This window comes from Etheostoma spectabile, chromosome 20, assembly GCF_008692095.1.
Source record: "Etheostoma spectabile isolate EspeVRDwgs_2016 chromosome 20, UIUC_Espe_1.0, whole genome shotgun sequence".
Taxonomy (NCBI): domain Eukaryota; kingdom Metazoa; phylum Chordata; class Actinopteri; order Perciformes; family Percidae; genus Etheostoma; species Etheostoma spectabile.
In genome coordinates this window covers 11,773,740-11,794,098 of record NC_045752.1, presented here as the reverse complement: position 1 = coordinate 11,794,098, position 20,359 = coordinate 11,773,740, and the positions used below count along the sequence as shown (strand labels likewise).

General features: G+C 40.3%; 1 protein-coding gene across 13 annotated transcripts in view; it reads left to right on the top strand.

Annotated features, from left to right (window-relative positions):
• The window catches only part of LOC116669685 (ryanodine receptor 3), a 109,869-nt gene that overhangs the window by 10,172 nt on the left and 79,338 nt on the right, over positions 1 to 20,359 (top strand). For 7 of the 13 annotated variants that reach the window (XM_032499660.1, XM_032499670.1, XM_032499667.1 and 4 more), the window contains exons 2-4: positions 9,061 to 9,180; positions 16,496 to 16,600; positions 17,248 to 17,268. In XM_032499660.1, coding sequence (XP_032355551.1) covers positions 9,061 to 9,180; positions 16,496 to 16,600; positions 17,248 to 17,268 — 246 coding nt within the window. Of the gene's footprint in view, positions 1 to 7,924; positions 8,019 to 9,060; positions 9,181 to 16,495; positions 16,601 to 17,247; positions 17,269 to 20,359 lie in introns of those variants that run through there. The other 6 variants (XM_032499668.1, XM_032499664.1, XM_032499663.1 and 3 more) reach the window with 3 other exon arrangements.

Sequence of the window (20,359 nt, the reverse complement as noted above, 5' to 3'; positions counted from 1 at the left end):
CTGGTAGGGGTTTGATCTGCCTGCAGGGCTCACCTAGTAAAATGTTTTTTCCTAAACTTACTCCTCACACAACCTGTAGCAGCCCTTATTTTTAATCAACTAATACTTTAACGTAATGTCTGCGCTCTAATATACTGTTAGAGGGCAGAGCTATAAGCAACTACAAACATTCTGTGCCAGTTAAGATGCAGCCATTTTTCACCTTGAGCTATATGGCTCAAAGTGATCGCCATATCCATCCAATCTCTGAGATGGATTGCCTCTGTTCATATGGTTGCTGCTGTTAACAGCTGTATAAAGTGGGTGTATGGTGATTGTGTAATTAGATTGCCTACAGTGATTAGACAGTCCAGGTCTGAAGTGCAATATGCGCCAGATGAGACACACACACACACACACACACACACACACACACACACACCTGAAAGGATCAGATATGGATGGGACCATTGAACCACCGTAGATTAGATTATTTTGCATTGCTTTGGTGGTATTATCTTATTTATTTATTCTGAGAAAGTCGACTTTGCATCAATAGACCTTTCAGCCAATTACCTACCGCAAACCAAGCTGAAATGGAGAGAGAAAATAAAGACTTTATCAGAAGGCAAAAATCTTACTGTAGATAGTGGTGTAGAGAAATTAGATTGGTACAGGAACTGTAACGTCCATTCAAACATTGCGAATTATATTTTATATTTCTATTACTTGAGTCAATATTTTCGATATTCAACATTTTAATTTTTAAGTTAAGATCTACAGGTAGAGCACACTGTGCACTAATGAGAAATTTGTTCTGAATGATTCTCCAACCTTCTTCTGAATCCATGCCAGTGTAATCCACAATGCAGCTGCATGCATTTTGTGCCAGGGACTGACACTGTTCAATAACAAGCTGTAAAGCTGTCATCTTCAGCACCCCAAGCAAAGCCTTTAAAGGAGGCTGAATTTTTAGCAGATGTGGAGACTAATTTATAGTGTCACTCTGGCCTGTGGATTTTAATAATGTGTGTTTGTGTGAGTTTGTTCTGCTTTCTGTAGCTCTGTTTGCTTTTTGTTCTTTCTCTCTCTCTCTCTCTTTCTCTCTCGCTCTCGCACAAGGCATGTGGGAGACTCCCAAAATGTATGTAGGAAGATGCTCTGGTCTTATGAGACTAAAATTGAACTTTTCAGCCATCAAAGAAAAAAAAAATATGTCTGGCGCAAACCCAACCCAACACATCCCATCACCCAAAGAACATCATCCCCACAGTGAAACATGGTGGTGGCAGCAGCATGATGCTGTGGGGATGTTTTTTAGCAGCCGGGACTGGAAAACTCGTCAGAGTTGAGGGAATGATGGATGGTGCTAAATACAGGCATATTCTTGAGCAAAACCTGTACCACTCTGTACGAGATTTGAGGCTAGGAGGTTCACCTTCCAGCAGGACAATGACCCCAATCCCAATGCTAAAGCAACACTCGAGTGGTTTAAGGGGAAACATATGTGTTGTAATGGCCTGGTCAAAGCCCAGACCTCAATCCAATTGATAATCTGTGGTCAGACTTAAAGATTGCTGCACAAACCATCCAACTTGAAGGAGCTGAAGCAGTTTTGCAAGGAGGAATGGGCAAAAATCCCAGTGGTAAAATGTGGCAAGCTCATAGAGATTTACCCAAAGCAACTTGGAGCTGTGGTTGCCCCAAAAGATGGCTCTACAAAATATTGACTTGGGGGGGGGGGGGGGGGGGGGGGGTGAACAGTTATGCACACTTAACTTAACTTTTAACTTTTTTTGTTATTTTGTCCTATTTGTTGTTATATAAAAAAAACATCTTCAAAGTCGTGGGCATGTTCTGTTAATTAAATGATGCAAATCCTCAAAAAGATCCATGTGAATTCCAGGTTATGAGGCAACAAAACACAAAAAATGCCAAGGGGGATGAATACTTTTGCAAGGCACTGTACATAGAGTACAGTCCAACATAATCTACCATCCAAAATTATAGGATCATTTTACTAGAAAGAAAGATGGCAAGAAAGAAATAAGGTATGCACCTCAGACTGTACAAAATTACGCAAAGTTTTATTCTAACTGCTGGAGCTGATTTTTTTTTAAGATTATTTTTTGGGCCATTTTAGGCCTTTATTTATTTAAGACAGCTTAGACTGGAAAGGGGAGAGAGAGGGGAAATTACATGTTGCAAAGGGCCGCAGGTTGGAGTTGATTCCGGTGCATCGAGGAGTAAACCTCCCCTGTACAGTATATGGGCGCCCGCTCTACCAGGTGAGCTAACCAGAAGTGACATAGACAGTTTGACCTGATCCTAAATCCTTTTGGATTCTGATGAATCAGAGGTAGTTGTACTGTAACATTAGATCATATTTAACATCTACACCTAACATGACCAGGAGGCATGAACAGATTAGGCCAATAATTCCCCTATGTTTTAATAGTGCGTCCTTATAGTCTGCAGTCCTTTCCTCTCCTATTACTGCTATGAATAGCCTTCTAATAGGCCTGGGAAACACCTGCTCTTTTTCTGTTCCTTCTCTCTCTCTCTGTCTCTGTATGTGTAAAAGACAAGGCAGGAGTGAAAGCTTGTAGGGGGTGCAACCACTGCCCAGCTGTATTTTGTTTTGCAGTGCCCGACCAGCTGTATCAATCTGTCCAGAACAAAGTCACGGTGTGTGGGCCAGCTTGTTGACTGGCAGCAGGCCCCTGGTGAGGATGGAGACTTATTAGTCCGTACACTGTATAACAGAGTCAAACAGGGACAAAGGCAAGTGGAGGAAAATGCTGTGTGAATGGATGGTACACTGGCTTTGCTTGCAGGAGATTTTCCATTGCCAATCTACTTTCCTTTCTTTTTTCCCCTCTTCTCGCCTGTGCGGCCATTTGACCATAACAAAACAAATTGGCAGTACCAAACCAAGTTATAGTTTTGCATTTTTTACTAGTTTTTATTTCTATTTCATTTTGACTTTTTGTTTTCAAACTCAGTTTAGTTTTAGTTTTTAAAGGTGGTTTGCTAGTTTTTTTTTAATTTTTTTGAAAATTCTTAGTTTTAGTTTAGTTTTTAGTCTGAAGTTTTAATCTCTTTTGTTTTAAATGGGTTATTTGTCGGGGGATTCGAAGGTCAGAAGGCCAGAAAAAGTATTGTGTAGTGACTCAACAAAAAATTATGATTTTAGAAATATGTATTTACAATGTATTCAACAATAACACAGTACAAACAATGTACATATGATGATAAGCACAGATTTGTAAACGGTCAACCCAAGACGCCGCAGTAAGTGTAGAATGTGTTTGACGTGTTCCATGAGAAAAACCTAAAAAAAAGTAACTAACAGACTAAAGAAGACATACATCAACAGGTGTTTTGATCTTTTGTTTGAGTAAAGTGGAAAACTTTTTGAAGTCGATTGACTCACACAGTTGTGTATGAATCCACATATTAACCCACGTTCCCTCCCGCTTTTGGTGTTCCTGTGAACTAACCAGCTATCTGGTCGCCAGTGAAAGCATGCCTGTAGTGTTCTCTGTCCTGTGGTTGTCTCCGTCATGCTGCTGGCACTACGTATCCATACATCCAGGCCCGTAACGTTACCGAGGTTATCTTCTTTTTTGGTGGAAAGGGCTTTGTACCGCCTTTTGGTACCACCATGATGCCAAGCGAGGGGCATGGACTATGTTGTTTGTTGTGTTCAATTTTACATGGAATGTAGGAATTTGTAGGTTACCAGTCGGAAACAATACATGTCTATGAGAAATGTCACGGTAAGAGAGATATAATGTTATTTGCTCTTTGAAAGACATTGACAAAGACGAAAACTATGGACATTTACTCGATAATTTTAACTAAACCAAACCAAACATAGTTTTTTTGGCATCTATTGCGCACCACAAGCCTGTAAACATAGAGGCCTCAATGAAGAGAAGGGAGAACATTGCAGCGCATGGGAGCGTTTTAAAACTTATTTTATACAGTCTATGTATAAAACTCACAGAAGAAAGTAGTAGCGTTTGTGATGCATTTGGCTCATAAAATGAAATGAGAATCAAAGTCATAAAAAATAATGTATTTAAAAAAAAAATCTAATTTTATTTAAAAATTAAATCGGAAATCGTGAAATCTAGACTTCTCTGGCAATTTCTTCTTAACAGAATGTTAATTGCCTTGTCTTAATGAACTTATTTATATGTACAAACCTTTTCACACCAATTTAGTTTTGTAAGACTTGGGCGTGCCAACAGATGATTGGTAGGAGATGACAGAACGTGTTGTTGACATGGGTGCATAGCTTGTGGCTCTTTCGGGTGTCAAGGCATCTGAGAGGCCGAAATCTGTTTATAATGGATTTAAACAGGAGACACATTAATAATGGCACTGCTTATTGTGTTAGTCCTGTCTTATGGGAGTTGTAACACTGTAACCACCAAAGTCCTTATTATTCAGTGTGTATTTTCTCTGCAGCATTGACGCTTTAAACTTGAGGTAGATTATCTCACATGAAAGAATATGAGCGGTGGTGATATCATGGGTGCTGGGTGTAACATGTACAAGTGCAAGCAGTGGAAATACAAGCCTCATGGGAGGCGTTGGAGAAACACATGAAATACCAGAGCATAGCAGTTGCCATCACACCCAGACTGAGAGTGCTAAAATTTGGGAAGAATCTTATTTTCTTCTCTTACTCCAACTTGTGTCTATAAGATATTTTGTGACTCCAGCTTTACAGTAGTTATTGTTGCGTCTCCAAGATGTACTTGAGAATACATTTCCAAATCCCTGACTGCAGCTCTGCGCAGTGCACGATAAGTTGGTAAGAGTCTCTTTAAATTGAGCTGGGGTCATGCGCTGCACTACCTGCTGAAATGCTGTAGACATCTCTAAGGCTTAGATACTCCAGACTCTTCCAGAGAATGTTTTGGTTCCAAGTGCTTCTACTTATTCCAGTACTTGAGAGGAAGCCTTCAACAGAATATGTTACACTCCACTAACCCCGGAATTCTCATTTTTGTTGTCTGGAGCGCTTAATCAAAAATGCATACGTACATAAAAAAACAAGCTGGGGAGAAAAGATGAAGCAGAGAAAAGAGATGCTCTTTAAATAATTGCACACTTCTAAGAGGCCCAATTCTAGGATTATTTTTTTTAATGAGCCATAACAACCCATTACATTTACCTAAACTCTGTAATCACTCTTTACTATCATCAATGATGATAATTTATTTAGATGCCGTATTGTCATTTCATCAATCCATGCCAGCAGCACTACAAGGTCAGACCATTAGGGCAGTACTGGCGGGTTTACCCATACAACACTTTTGTGTTTTACAGGAGTCTTTCATCTCATCCCAAATTCATTGGCTGATTGAGTTACTGCAGCGTTGTTGAGGAGACCTTTGGTATGACTACCTGTTGCTATGAAGAAATCTCCATCAACATCATTATTCCCCTGTGTAGTGCACCAAGAGAGTGTGATTGGTTGAGACCAAGAAAACAAGCTGAGTTGTCATCACGGCCCGCTCATTAATGTGCTCCAGTGCTACTTACACAAGTCTAATAGGAGTTTCACGCTCTTGTTGTTGGTGGTGCATACACAACACATAGATGTACACAGAACAAAGGAACAAGAGTAATAGAGTACTGTATGAGAGTGGGAGTATTATAATAGAGTGAAATTCAATCTCAATGTGCCATTGGACCCTCTGCTCACTTCTCACAGTTTAAGGACCACTTAATCTGAAAAGCGTTTATGCTCTGACGTCACATTTGGGATGACTGTTGTTCCACTAGCTTCTGCACTTCAATGCATTCTCATCTAGAGTATTTTTTTAGCCACACTAGCTGTGTAGATGACTTGTTATCACTTTAGGGATCCCCTGTCAAATGTCAAGGTGATGATGTGAATTAGGTTTCCTTCCCTCTGACAGCACCCGGGAGTTCAAGTATCTCTTTGGTTTTCTATAAAGCACTCTGATTCTGCTTGACCTTTCTCATTGTTGCTATAGAGATCTTTGCATACAGTCAGCCAAATGGAGTAGAAACCCCTAAAGTCTGAGTTTTTAATTCAGATTTTGTAAACTGACCCATCTCCAAACTGAGGAGAGAATCTTCTTTCCTTCCATTGTGTGACCGCCATCACTTTAAGCATCACTTTATGAATGGTTGATAGCAGTGAGTGCCCCCTCCTCCTCTGTAGCAGCCAGATGTAAGAAGGGTTGGTGACGGAAGGAGGAAGAGGCCAAGAGAAGAGAGACATTGTTAGAGACGGAATTGTTCTTCAGTGTGGGGGTGAGATGGGGAAAAAGGGCCAATAGTAGGCCAGAGAAACAAGAGTTAGGTGTGTGTGTGTGTGTGTGTGTGTGTGTGTGTGTGTGTGTGTGTGTGTTTGTACGAAGGCCGAATGGTATGCTTGGGGATCGATACCCTTCTTATATTGCCCAAATCAACCCTATGCTCACTCCCTTAACAGGGAGAACGATTGTATGCTTCAACCCAGCCAAGTGTTGATTAACTGTAGAGGGCTATTCATTTAAATCTGCATCTGAGTTGAATAACATTTTCATATTGAGCCAAGACTGGCAGCATTATCCAAAGTCTTTCCCATAACAGTCCGATGAATGGCACAATCAATTCCAGCAAGTCAGTGTTATCTCAGTTTTATCCACTTCCTATTGTACATACTGTATGTAGGGACCCAATACTGTATATTATAATGAGACTGATTTTTTATATATATATATATATATATATATATATATATATATATATATTATAGATATAATGAGCGAGATTGCCTAAAAATAGGATTATGACATTCCAGGCTGCTTTATTATTAATTATTAATATAATAATTATTATTAATTGTGTTATTCACTTTCCAGTTCATTTTTTGCAATGGGGTGTCTCCACATTTGAGCTGGAGTTGGGTTAAAATCTGTTTCCCCATCAATGTTAGGTTCCCCCTTATTTGAGCCCAACCTTATACCTAATGCTGGGTTCATGTCTTATGGAATGAATGACTCATGATGTAAATACATCAGCAAGTTACTAATAAGTAGTCATTAATATTATTAGACAAACTTGTTACCACATTAAAAACAATTGTGGTCTCATGAAGGACACCCTTTTCTTTGCTCACAATGTTCTTTGCATTAGAATCTCTCCCTGGATCAACTTGAGAAAAGATTCAGTATTATGCGTGCGTTTTGAGGGCCCCAAGGTTTGTCATATTGATTTTTATGCCCACAAATGTTAAAAACAAAGCTTTCACGCACATGCACTCATCTTTCTCTCTCTCTCTCTCTCTCTCTCTCTCTCTCTCTCTCTCTCTCTCTCGTGGATCATGCTACACTATAACGGAGTGCTTTACTGTTACTACTACTACTGCACTCTGCTCTCAGCACAATCCCCCTTACATTAAATAATGCAGCTGGCCATTGTGCAGAAGCTGCTCCCTGCTTCCCCATCCCATAGCAGCCCATATCAGCAGATTTCTACTTGCTCCGCTATTATGAAGAGTAACTATGTCCTACTCAGCGTTCACAGGGCCAGCACTTTTGAAGTAATCAAGCCATTTACACAACAGCAGCATCATGTTTACTTTCAGCTGTTCTCCCAAAAGAATGCATATTGGGGGAAGTTAGCTTAGTTTCTTGTTTCACTGTATTTAGCTTTGCTGTGCTCACATTTTGGACTCCAACAATTTTCAGGTACATAATTGTATTTTGAGCATGTACCAGAATAGGTTTACATGGTTTTATTTTCAAAAGACACCATCTTTTTTTGTATCGCACATGGCTGCTGGCTGCTGTTTAGGTATGTGTTTAGGTCTCTGTTTTAGCTACAGAGTGAGACATCTCACTACTATACTATCTGTGTTGGTATTCGCACATGCGCAGTAGCTAGGTAAGATCACATCAGCTAGATAACTCTTTCTCCAGCTTTGGTCAGTACAAAGTAGGATTAGCTGGGAGACTTCTTCTAAACGAGGGCGCACTTATGGAATACATGCAGAACAGGGACATGTAAGTAGTAATTTTGTAGATTATGGTGAACTAGTGTGTGTTGTAGTTTTGCCATTGAGAACGGGCTAGCATGCTAGCGCTAGCATGTGCTACGGTTAACCAACTCATTTTGGCTAGTGACGTAGAAAGTCGTGCAGATTTTGAACAGCTCACCCGGACACTGAAGGCAGAAGACATTCAGAAACCTGTATCTCACTCAAATAGCATGGCTAGTTTTTTTTCCCAAGTTTGTATGCATGTGGAAGCACCAAAGACATAAAATAACGCCCCAAATCCCAGATTTTTTTTTTCAAGCACTTTAATATGAAACGCTCCAATCAATTACCTCATTTGTACCATATAAACAGAGTAAACAACCTAAAGGAGATTAGACTCAAAGGGATCAATTATGGATGGTCTCTGTTTGATCATCACATTTAGACGGGAAATCCCTCCAATTAGCCAGGGACAGAGGAAAAAAAGGAAAAACTTGTGAGAAGGTGGGGAAATATACAGTATATCAGTTTTAGAATTAACTCTGTTTGGTGCATTTCACTGTTTGGTTTAAAAGTTTAAGCAAAAAAATGACGCAAGTTTATTGATCCTCGTGTACAAATTAAAAAAACAAATTGTAAAAAAGTCAGACTTATTAAAAATGCACTGCTTGGTTTAAAATGGCTAATTCCCAAGATTTCTAGATTAGGCATTAAATTATACAAGTTATTGTTTGTTGGTTGCACAAATTCTTTGTCTTATTTTGAAAGTTTCTCATTAAACAAACACAAAAAGCAACAGTGACACCGCTATAAGGACCACTCCAGTATAAAGATTATATTTTTAAGTTGTGTTATTGTGTCCAACAGTCTCCTGTTGTTTTTTCCACCACTGTGGAGGGAAATGACCAGAGACAAAAGACTTTTAAGGCCTTAGTAGCACAAGAGTCTCCCCTGATAAATTGTGTGCATGTGTGTGGGTGAAGTGGGGTTCTCTCGGGACATGACACACACACTCGCAGCGTCTGCATGCACAGACACACTGGCTAAAGTCTGTTTTCTCTTGACAGGATGATGAAGTGGTGCTCCAGTGCGTGGCCTGCATCCTGAAGGAGAATCGCAAGTTCTGCCTGGCTGCTGAGGGGCTGGGCAATCGGCTGTGTTACCTGGAGCCCACATCTGAGGCAAAGGTAGGCATACTGTTGCACGGTTTGATTCCTTCTGATCTGAAAAATATTCAGTGGAACAAAGAGATGCATTTTATTGTGTCTTGGGTGTCTCTGCTGAGTATCTTGATTAAAAAACATCTACTTTCAAATTCAAATTGGTAGTAAGATACTTTAGAACACCACACTTAACAGGACGGGTTTTCAGCAACAAGTTAATGCTGGAGGAACTGTGGAGAAATCGACTCAAACTTTGTCCACACCTTTTGGTCCTGTGGGAAACTTAAGAAATACTGTAATATCTACCCAACATTGGTCAGTATTTTTAATATAGAGATCCATTGGTTGCTTTGTTGGGAGTCCCCCCTGATGGTTTTGAATGAAGGGATGATATATACCTTCTGCAAATCCTTCTTGCTGCAGCCCTTAAGGATATCCCTGTAATTTGGCTGAAGCCCACTGTTCCAACATCTCAGTGGTGGAAGGAGTGGGTGTGGGAGCTCTGTAGAATGGAGGACATAACCCACAACTTGAGGCTCCAGAGGGATAAACTTCTGAAGAGATGGACCCTTGTCTTCCTAAAAATGTTCTAAAAGAAGAAGGGGATGTCCCCTGTCCCCCACCTCTTTCTCGCCCTTTTTTTCTTTTCATTTATTATTATTATTTTTTAATTTCATTTTTGGTTCGGTCAGATACTTCATTGTCTTACCATGTATGCCTGTGCTGACTGTCTTAGATAAATAAAAAACAAGTTAAATAAAACCAAGCATCTACTTAATTTCATAGTTTTGTTTTCTCTACAGTTATATAATCCACTTTATATTTTCACGCACACATGTGCATACAGAATGTAATCAACAAATGTTACATGAAGCAGTTATTTGAACCGGATGAAAGGATGCGTTCACGCAGGGTGAGAGCTCCATGGAAACCCAACCATCCATTTATTTAATCCTTGTTTATGTCCAGCAAAGATTCAGTGAAGCCAAGCAAAGATGCACAGAAAGGCCCCTCAGCACGCCATCAAAGCTGGAGCAACAGCTCACAGCCACCACAGTCTTCTTGATGAGCTTTTCTTCCATGGGTTAAGGGACGACATGGCATCTCAGTGGGCCCGCCGTCAGATGATAATTCCCAGAAATGACGCCCCTGGACGTGCTTGATAAATTATTTCATAAACACGGCTGTCATTTGCTCTAATTGCCTACAGCTTTATTGCAGCTGAGCAGTAACTGTAGATGCTGATGTATTTGAAGGTTTGTGCTACTAAGTGCAAAGTTTTAATTACGACAGTTGAATCAGCAGGTTGCCACCGTATTTCCTTTTTGTGATGAACAAACAAATGAAAATTGATGTAACGCTGAACCTTTATTTTTCAACGTGACAGTGGTCAAGCTAGTAGGCAGAAATATCTGAATGATGATTGGCTGTTGGAGAGAACCATACCAATCCCAAGCCACTTTCACCTTTCTCCGGCCCTTGTTGCTCTGCTGCTTAGCTAGCATTATTGTTTTCCCATAGAAAAGCCTGCTGACAGCAGGCCTAATGGGCTTTTTCCGCATTTATACTCTTTTAATCATAATCTATTTGTATTGCCTGAGATTAATTTTGCTCAAGCTATGACACCAGGCATAAACGGTCTGTAAATGTGTCAGAGACATACAGATGCTTTTCAGGGAAAGAAGGCAAAAGTAAGAAGGAAGAAAAGAACCATGCACTCGTGGCATTTAGTATCTTCTCTCTTTTCAACAATCCCCTCCTGCCCTCCAACAGCACTCACAAAGAGGAAGTGTGTGTATATTGGTGAGGGTATTGTGCGCAGAGAGAGGTGAGGCTTTCACCCCATATTGGATGGTAATTACACCTGACAGGTGTGATGGATGTTCTCTCTATCTGGCACTTTGTCTTCATGGCCTGCGTTTTTTTTTTTTTTTTTTTTTTTTTTTATGAAAAGGCATCACCCCACCTTTGGGATCAGTGACGAAGAGATGTAAAAACCCAGATGGCAATTTTGAAGCAGGCCTGGGCGACTGAGTTGGATGCCTCCTTTCCTTGGTGAACAAGTCTCGTTATGGGGCACAGAACCAGCACCGCAGGATGAGGTTGATTTAGAGTGTGCACTGTTTAAATGGCAACATCAATCAGCCTGTAAGAAGCTGGTTGATTGTGATATACGACAAGCAGCACTCGCCTGTCACTGACTCAATATCACGACCACTAGATACCCACATACCATAATGGCAGTTGTAGGAGCCAAATTGAGCTTTGGGTTGATTTCATGTTTCTTTCTTGGTGTGTGTGTGTGTGTGTGTGTGTGCGTGCCGGTCAGATTTTTTTTTTAATACAGATAAATTGTTATTATAGGCCGACAGCGCATAAGACAGGTTTTTTTATCGCTTGCATGATTCCACTATGGTCATACTATTACTACTAATACTAACACTAATAATAATAAAAAATATAAACATTTGATTGTGTTGTACAATTTAGCAGTAAAAGAAGTAACCCTATGTACGTCAATCCTACATTTTTCAACTTGGGAGCAATACGTGCTTTTTAGGGGGAAAAAAAGTTACCATAAGGTTACACTCTTTGTAAAACATGAACAAACACAAACAACAAATGCCACAGAACTTTTTCTTTTCATCCAGTTTGACAGTCAGTCATAACGGAAAAAGAACATAAATAAACTACTTTAACATAGCTCTTCTTTAGGGCTTTGTAACGTGGTATTGGATCAGTGCATAAACTCAAGTACTTCCTAATACCGATGCCAGCGTTTTAGGCAGTATCGGAACATCTCTAGTTGTATATATGGCAACAGGTCTGTCTGTCCCCACTTAAAGGACGGTTGGGAGGCTGAAGTTTGAGCCCAAGGGGAAAGGCCTTAAAGACAGAAGTCTTTTTACCGTGTGGTGGTGTACCGTGTAGAGCCATGACATGACAAGCCGTTTGCTACCATAAAAGTGACTGCTTAAGTTTGTTTGTTTTATTTTACCTCAAGTTTTTTGTAACATTCTATCTAGATCAATAACAATAAATTGCCATTAGACCGACTGGATCAACTTCTTCTTATAATCTTCACAACTGCACGCGACAAGCTATACATCCAGCTCAGCCACCAGTAGTAGCAAATCAGGGAGCAAAGGGCTGACTGGAAAAAGCTACCACAGCAGTGATGCCGAACTACATCATTTACGCCAACTGACCGATTATTAGCAAATCCTCTGTCTTAGCTCCTTGCTTCAATTAACAGTTTTAGCAGCTCCTCCAATTAAGCTGAAAAGTAATGAGTATGAGATCACCTCCTCAGGGCAATCAGCTTTGCCCTTTCTGACTCTCTCTGTGTAGACAGAAGTAAAGATGCCATCTATCCCTGCCCACCATCTAGCTGCGCTCTTTCCCTCATTACGCTATTGGTCATAAACCAAATGTCATGGTATGTCCAAGCTGCTGTAAAGCTGTCTACCTGCTCTTCCTGGTAAGAGGACATCCTGACAGGACTGGACACTCATCACCACATCCAGCTCTTCTAGACCTTCATTAAACTGCCTTGCTCTCTCCAGGCAGCCCGCTCCCCACCAGCTGTTACAGTCCTACACGTGGAGAGAGCAAAGGTCAGCTGTAAGTCACCCAGAGAGATAAGGGCAGGGCTGGATTGCTTTCCCCCAGACCCTTTTTTATGATATCTCTACAGTAGCTAAGCTTCCATCCACATGTGAATCAAATTATCTGATGTTAGGTTAAAAAAACTCATGCAAATAAATTTGGTGAAAGTGTGTTTCCATCCAACGGCTTTAAAGCGAATAAAAACCTGTGGGTAATGACGTCACATGCTGTTTTGCGATCAAACTGGTATATCGAAATGATTTGAGACATTTTTAGGTGTTTCCATTCATTTTCACACTGAATCGCACAACATTCAAGCAAACATTTGCGAAAAAAAGTTTTTCTAGACAAAATGGATTGCGCCTTCTACCAACAAATGATTAATATTTCACAAGTTATAATAGTGTTATGTACCAGCTGATAGCGAAATATCAAGTAATAATAAGAAAACAACGCTATCAACACATTGCTATGATGATGCAGATGCAAGTTGCCTTTTATTTTTCCTACTGCCCCACTGCAAGACAACTCTTTTGTGAGACATGTCTCGTTGTTTGAGCGCCTTCCATGTACTCCGCAGGACGTCCCTCGGCTTGTCGTAACCTTTGTAGCCCATTTCCTTTTCTAGTTCCTGACAAACAATGTCATTTCTTAGATTTTTGCTATCTAAAATAGCTGTTACATTTTACTCGTAAATTAAATTCAGAAAGTCTCTCGTCTCCTCGTTCGTTTACTTCCATCTGTCTTTGTTGACACCCGCCATGTGTGCAGACAGAGCCTAAATACTGGGCGAAAATGAAATAAAATGTCTTCATTTTGTGGCGGGTTGCAACCATAAAATGACCTAAAACTTAATCGCAATTCATTATTTATTCGGCAAATAACGTTTCTATCAGCATATATTGCATAAGCCATATATCCATATGAGACCAAACGCAGACTTAATATTCATGAAATTCCATCAAATTGTGTTGTTTCCATAAGGAATTTTTCATTCGATATCACTTAATTTGGATAAAAACGTGTGGATGGAAACATAACTACAGACAGTGCTAGAGGGAAAGCCCATCCCCAACCCAAACAGCATGCTGAAAATGTGTTATATTGCATACAGTTTGTAAAGGTTGTTGTATATTATACAATTACATTTTGGGAAATACACTTTTCTGCTTTCTTGTTGAGAGTTTGATGCCACTCTCATCTCTACATTAAATGGGATGCTGAAAATGAAGGAGACAGTTTAGTCAGCATAAAGAGTAGCAACGGGGCAAAAGGCTAGCCTGGCTCTGTCCAAAGCAAAAAAACATCTGCCTAAAAATCATCTCCAAAGCTCACTAATTACCAAGTTGTATCTTGTTTTTGCGATCTGTACAAAATCTGTGACTCCAGACATAACAAACAAGAGAAAACATAGAAAATACTGATGTGATGGTGAGCTTCAGAGGTGCTGGTAGGCAGTTTCTTTTGTTTTAGTAACCTTTTGTACGGTGCCTGGGTAGCTGTTTCCCTTGCTTCCAGGCTCTATGCTCAGCTAAGCTAACCATCTCCTGGCTTTAGCTTTATATTTAAACCTGCAAAACTGTCACGGTACAATGGTGGACTCAAATGCACGACTCAGACAGGGAATCACAAGTAAGTATATTTATTGTTCCAAGAACAAACACAAAGCAAACACAAAGCAACCCAAGAAGGGCCAACGGAGAACAAGAGAAAAATGGGAACCGAGGAAGTTGGGCACAAGGGAACTGGGGAACAGAGAGGCTGCAGCCAGCTAAGTCCACGGTCCATGACTGCAAACCACAGTGAACGTGGAACCCCTCAGACGGCCGAACAGAACGTTGAGGATTCACAGGCGGCTGGCTGTGAAGGCGAAACCCTTCTGCTGGCATAACGGGACAACTAGGATTCTCATGAGGTCCAACAGGAAGATGAAGACTCTCCAGAGTCCGGCGGCAAAGGCTGAATCCCTCTGGCGGCCGAAAAGGACGTTGAGGATTCTCAGGCGGCCCTCGGTGAAGGCTATACGCCTCAGGTGTCGAGCATGAAGGCCGAATCCCTCAGGTGGCCGGCGGCGAAGACAGAATCCCTCTAGTGGCTGTCGGCAAAGGCGACAACTCTCTGATAGCCATCGCCGAAGGTGAGATCCCGCTGGCTGCCGGCGGCGAAGGCAAGACCCCCGTGGCAACCAGCTGCAAAGATTCCTCTAATTCCTCTAGCAGCCTGCAGCCTAAACGATACCCCTCTGACAACCGTCGGCGAAGGCCGCCAGAGGGGTATCCGCCACTTTAACTGACAAAGATGAGTGTGGTATTGAGAATCTTCTCAATCTCACCCATAGATGTATTGCCCCAAATGTCAAACTGTTACTTTAAGTGCAATTAAAGGAGCTGGATGACAATAGCATTAAGTAGTTGGCAAGAAAAAAAAATCATAGCATCTATTAAAATAAAACTAATTATTCAAGTTGATATCTAAATTAAGCGATTGCAGAGTGTTTCAGCCAATTAGACAATCTGGAAGCACTATTGTTGAATTTCAACACACTGGCATAAATCAAATCCTCTCGGTTTGTTTTCACTGAATCACGAGTCTCGCCTGGAGCATCTAGACTTCAACATGACTGAGTTTTTAATAATCAGATTGCCATGTTTGTGCAAAGTAGTGGTCATTTGCGTCTTGACTGTAAATACTTTACCCTGAAACTGGGTTGTGTGAAGTTTGCAAATGAGGTTAGATTTACGGTACATGAACCAGTTTGGGAGGAGTTGAGGTGCGGTACTCAGTAAGGAGACCAGGGCAGGTGTTGATCTAATTTATCTTGTAGCCATTCCCCACAATATCTCATTCCTGCTTCCCTCATTCTGTCAGCAATTTCCCCTATCCTCTGCTGTCCCGGTTTGGGATGCAGTTTGGTCGATCTTCTTTGTTTGTCTAACAGTTGTAGTGCCCTATCCATGACCTGGCTTATCTGAACTCATACTGACATGAGAGCACTTAATCTGTTTTTAAAGTACCTTTTAATGAATATCGCCCACATGATTCAGAGGAACTTGGTTCTAGTGCGGTAAAAATGCAGCAGTCAGCACAGATTTTATAAGTGGGCATCTAATCAGAATATCCCTGTGGATTCAGGGAGTACTTTTCATTTTTCTGGATATATGTTTTTCTTATGCAGCAAAAGGTTTTTCACACTTTAGTTGAGAACGTGATGTACAACTGTTATCTAACTAATTTTTAATTTCAACTTAAAAGATGTTGTGTTTCCTGCATGTTTTCACTGCCCCATGAGATAACAGTTTCAAAGGTTTCATCACCAAGAAATTAGTAAACGGCACACTTCTTGGACCTAATGCCTTTTTTTTTTCATCTAAAAGGTAGAGGGATAGAGATGGTGTAAAAATCCTTTGTAAGTCCGACTTTCTGGGAGACTTTGGTCGTGTTTCTCTTCAGAGATAATATTAGAGTTCTTGGCACAGGTGACAACACCCGACATAAGGAATGAACTCTGTCTTCTGAGGTACAAATGTCTTCTGTAGCTCCTTTTAGCCTGAGAAGACAGTTGAAGTTTTTGAGCCTGTAAATTCTGTCTACCGCAGCTTGAAACTATTACTTTGAACTAACTACTACAATGAGAACACAAGAGTGAAAACTGTGTGTAAAGTAGCTGAAATTGGCCTTAAAAACTGTGGTAATCATAAGTAACCTGACACCCACTTGTCTGTTGTTGCAGTATGTTCCTCCAGACCTTTGCATCTGTACCTTTGTGCTGGAGCAGTCTCTGTCAGTACGGGCCCTACAGGAGATGCTGGCTAAGAGCGGACTGAACAGTGAAGGGGTGAGTGATGGTGAACACACACACACACACATGCTAATACACATACAAACATAGGAAACACTCTGACAATCCATACTTCAACTCCTCATAAGCCATCAAGTCATGTACTGTTTGTCACACTCTGTTTAGACGTTCAAAAGAGGAGGTTGTAAAGCAGTGTATTGTAATAAATGAAGTCAGCTAAGTTGAATACTCTTAACTTGTTCAGTCACTATAAAGAGATTAATGGGCAGAATAGGCCCATTACAGTGGCCAGGGGACCTCGACTGTGGAGAGGTCCGGGCCCCTATGAATATAAATAAGGATGAAGGGGATGCCCTGGCTTATTGCAGCTTTTCCTCAAGTGCCGCATGCACTTTTAGCCCATTTGATTAACACTAAGGCTTGAAGGAAAACGGCATACTTTAGCACATACATATTTAAAATAAGCAGTCTACAAGCAAAGCGAGCTAGTGACAGCAGATTTGGATTTTTTTCAATCAATACTATGTTGCTGAATTTGTTATTTACAATTCCTCATTGTAATTTCTGCACCTGATGTTGTTTAGGTTGAGTTCTTGCAAGTGTGTTTGCTTCTCTTTGTCATTGCTCTGACAGATGTGTAATTCTCCCTTTTCTGTGTATAATCTCCATCTTCCGCATTATAGACACGCGGCCCGGAGCGATGGGTATGTTCACCACTCATACCATTCCCCTCTCATTCACAATGCATGACGCAGTAGATTGGTCACAATACATAATATTCTACTATAACCCATCACCACTGAACACTTGTCTCTTTATATCAGAAATTGTTAGAAATGGTTTATAGTTTATGTTAACACCAGAGCCCATGCTTTGAAATAACTCATGATCAAATTGATTTTTTGTGTACTCTGGGTGAGGAAATTGTGTCTGAGCTCCTGCCGAGCTGACAAAAAATAAAAAGAGGTTAGTATAGACTTCCAAATAAGGTTTCTTGCAAACATCAACTCTCACACAACTCACTTTCCATTGCTGGAGAACTAGAGCGGCACCGATGCTGGATTAGCGTCAGATTAACATTGGTCTTGCCCTCGGGGGCATTCAGATGGATGTTCCTTGCAGTATCATTTGTTTTCTATAAACCACACCACCTAGGATAAGCTCTCATTTGTCACAGTATCTTTTTTTTTTTACTCACTCACTCTTGGCTGTGTGATATCAGATGCTATGAGAGGATGCAAACAGCTGAGACTAAGATTTCCGCGACAGAAAATGATCACAAGTGATTTAGTAAAAAAAAAAGAGAAAAGAAGCTCTTCACTGACTTTGAGTCATCTTTTGCCACATGGCTAATGATGGTGAGAATTTCCATAAATCCTCAGTTGTTAAGGCTCATTTATGTACTTGACTTCTGAGATAAATAGATGTTGGGGGACTAGAGTTTAAGAGTTTAAGAGCTGGATGTCAGGGAATTATGAGCCACAACAGAGAAAAGAGGTGCTAAAAATATTAAAATCTAAATTAAAGCTCGAAAGGATATGTTTCCCTGCGTCCAGCCTCATCCCTCATGCATCAGCACCCTTCTTTAGACCTTAAGATAACACTTAAAGTCCAACTGCATTTTTTTGCCATTGCACATATACAGTACCTGGGGTCTCATTTTAAAAGTGGCGTACGCACAATATGGGGCTGAAAATGTGTGTACGCCACTTCCCACGCAAAAGTTGTGATGTATAAAAAACAAACTTGAAGGCATAATGTGCGGTCCTCCATGCAAACTCTGCATATGCGTACGCACATTTTGGAGACAATGGGAATTGGCGACGCAGATGGTGAGGTGGTGAACTGATTGCAGACTGCAGAAAGTACATGTGGGAATAACGATTACTCGTAAGTATTGATGCCTCACGCAATTTTTTTCACTCCATATCATGTTTGTGCTTGTACCGAGCGATACTTGTTCCATAAACACATTGTAAAATCCAACTCAAATCTTCAATAAAAATTTGTTCTTAATATTTAATCGGCGCTGTCTCATTGTCACATTGTCCACTACAGAGTGCAGGAGATGGCCCAACTGCATGGAATACAGATAGCATTAGCTTTTATCTATATATAATCTTATGTAATTACTACCATTATATAACTGCAGAACACAGTGTAGCCTAAACAACTAAATGTTTGTCTTTAATACTGTGCATATAACATCAAATATCAAAGTCTGAAAATACAGACGTTAAGTTTTTGCGCAATGCCCTCGTTATCGGTCCAAACTTTAATAATGTTCCTGACAAAACCTGCACGAAGAAACGTGTGTTGGTCTTTTAGACTTTCATCTTCAAATTGTATCTCGGGGTGGCGGATACCACTAGTTGATGCTGAGATTTTGGCAAGGTGTTAACAATCACACATGTAGACATAAATACTGAGGTGACCCCCGTGCATAATGATGCATGATGGCACTGCAGGAGGACTAACCCCAAATGGAAAAATCAGGAGAGAAAGAACCTTCAGGGACCCTGACAATGACTGGATAATAAGCCAATTTAAATTCCATAAAGTTGCGCTCTTGGATCTATGTACTGAACTGGGTCCAGTCCTTTAGAGAAGGCAACATGCCGGAACTGTGCCATCCCGGTCCATACCGGTCCAAATACAGGTCCTCAACTCTGGGGGAAACCGTCTGTTTTCAGAGGGAAATGTCAGACAAGTGTTATATATAAATATTATTTATAATCCACAACTTTATCACTAAGGCTTGTTTGGATATAATATTTAGTTCTGTTATATCTTACCATATAGGTCTGGTATATCAAAGCTGTCCCTGAGTGCCGTAATGCCTGTTGTTTTGGAAGGTATTATTAATATAGGTAGTCTATAGATCAGGTTCCCCTACACTGTGCGAAAACAGGCCGAAATTGCAATTTAATTTGCAGCAATTCCCGAGCATCTGAGAAGTTTTTGGTTTTTTTGCTTTTTCCCTGCCAGTATTCATGAGTTGGCGTAATGAAAGAATAACTGCCAGGGTCATTAACATACTGATCAGCATTCATGACGTGTTTTACATTGACTGTTTATGGTTAAAAATGAGTCTGTACTGGGCGGGATAAGAGGCTGATTTACGTACGCACACTGGGTAATCTGTGATTTATAAAGGGAACGTTGCTTACAGGTGGGCGTACGCATGGTTTCATAAATCAGAATTTCTTTTGGCGTATTCCATTTTTGGCTTTTGTGCGTACGTACACTTTAAGTAAGGATCCTATGCACAGTTTTATAAATGAGACCCCTGGTCTGTAAATCAAGTCCTGTGTTCTCCTTTAAGGAAAAAAATCAGAAATCAAAAGACATTTTTTATTTAATATTTTTCAGTTTAATGACGGTGCATATCTTTGCAGTAATTTGTCGGATTACCATTAGTCTTCTGTCTATACAGCCAATCAAATTGCTTTATTGTTAAGTTTGTGTCACTATGCAGTTTGCACTAAAAGGTCTTTGTTGTTTACATTCTTTTGCGTTTTAGTTAGTTCAGTATTAGCCTGTACAAAATGTGATTTTTTTTATTTATTATTATTTATTATGTTCATGTTGTAGGAAAAAGGTTTCTCTTTTTTTGTTAATTTTGGCCCAGTTGTGATTGATACCAGTCCTGAGTATCTGACTGGCGCACCCCTATCCAAAAGCACAACCTGTGTTGTTAATGTTACTCAGTGAGCAGTGTTACCAATTTTTTTTAAATTTTGATAACTGTTTTGATTCACAATTAAGGTGGAAAATAGAAGTTTTGTGTTTAAT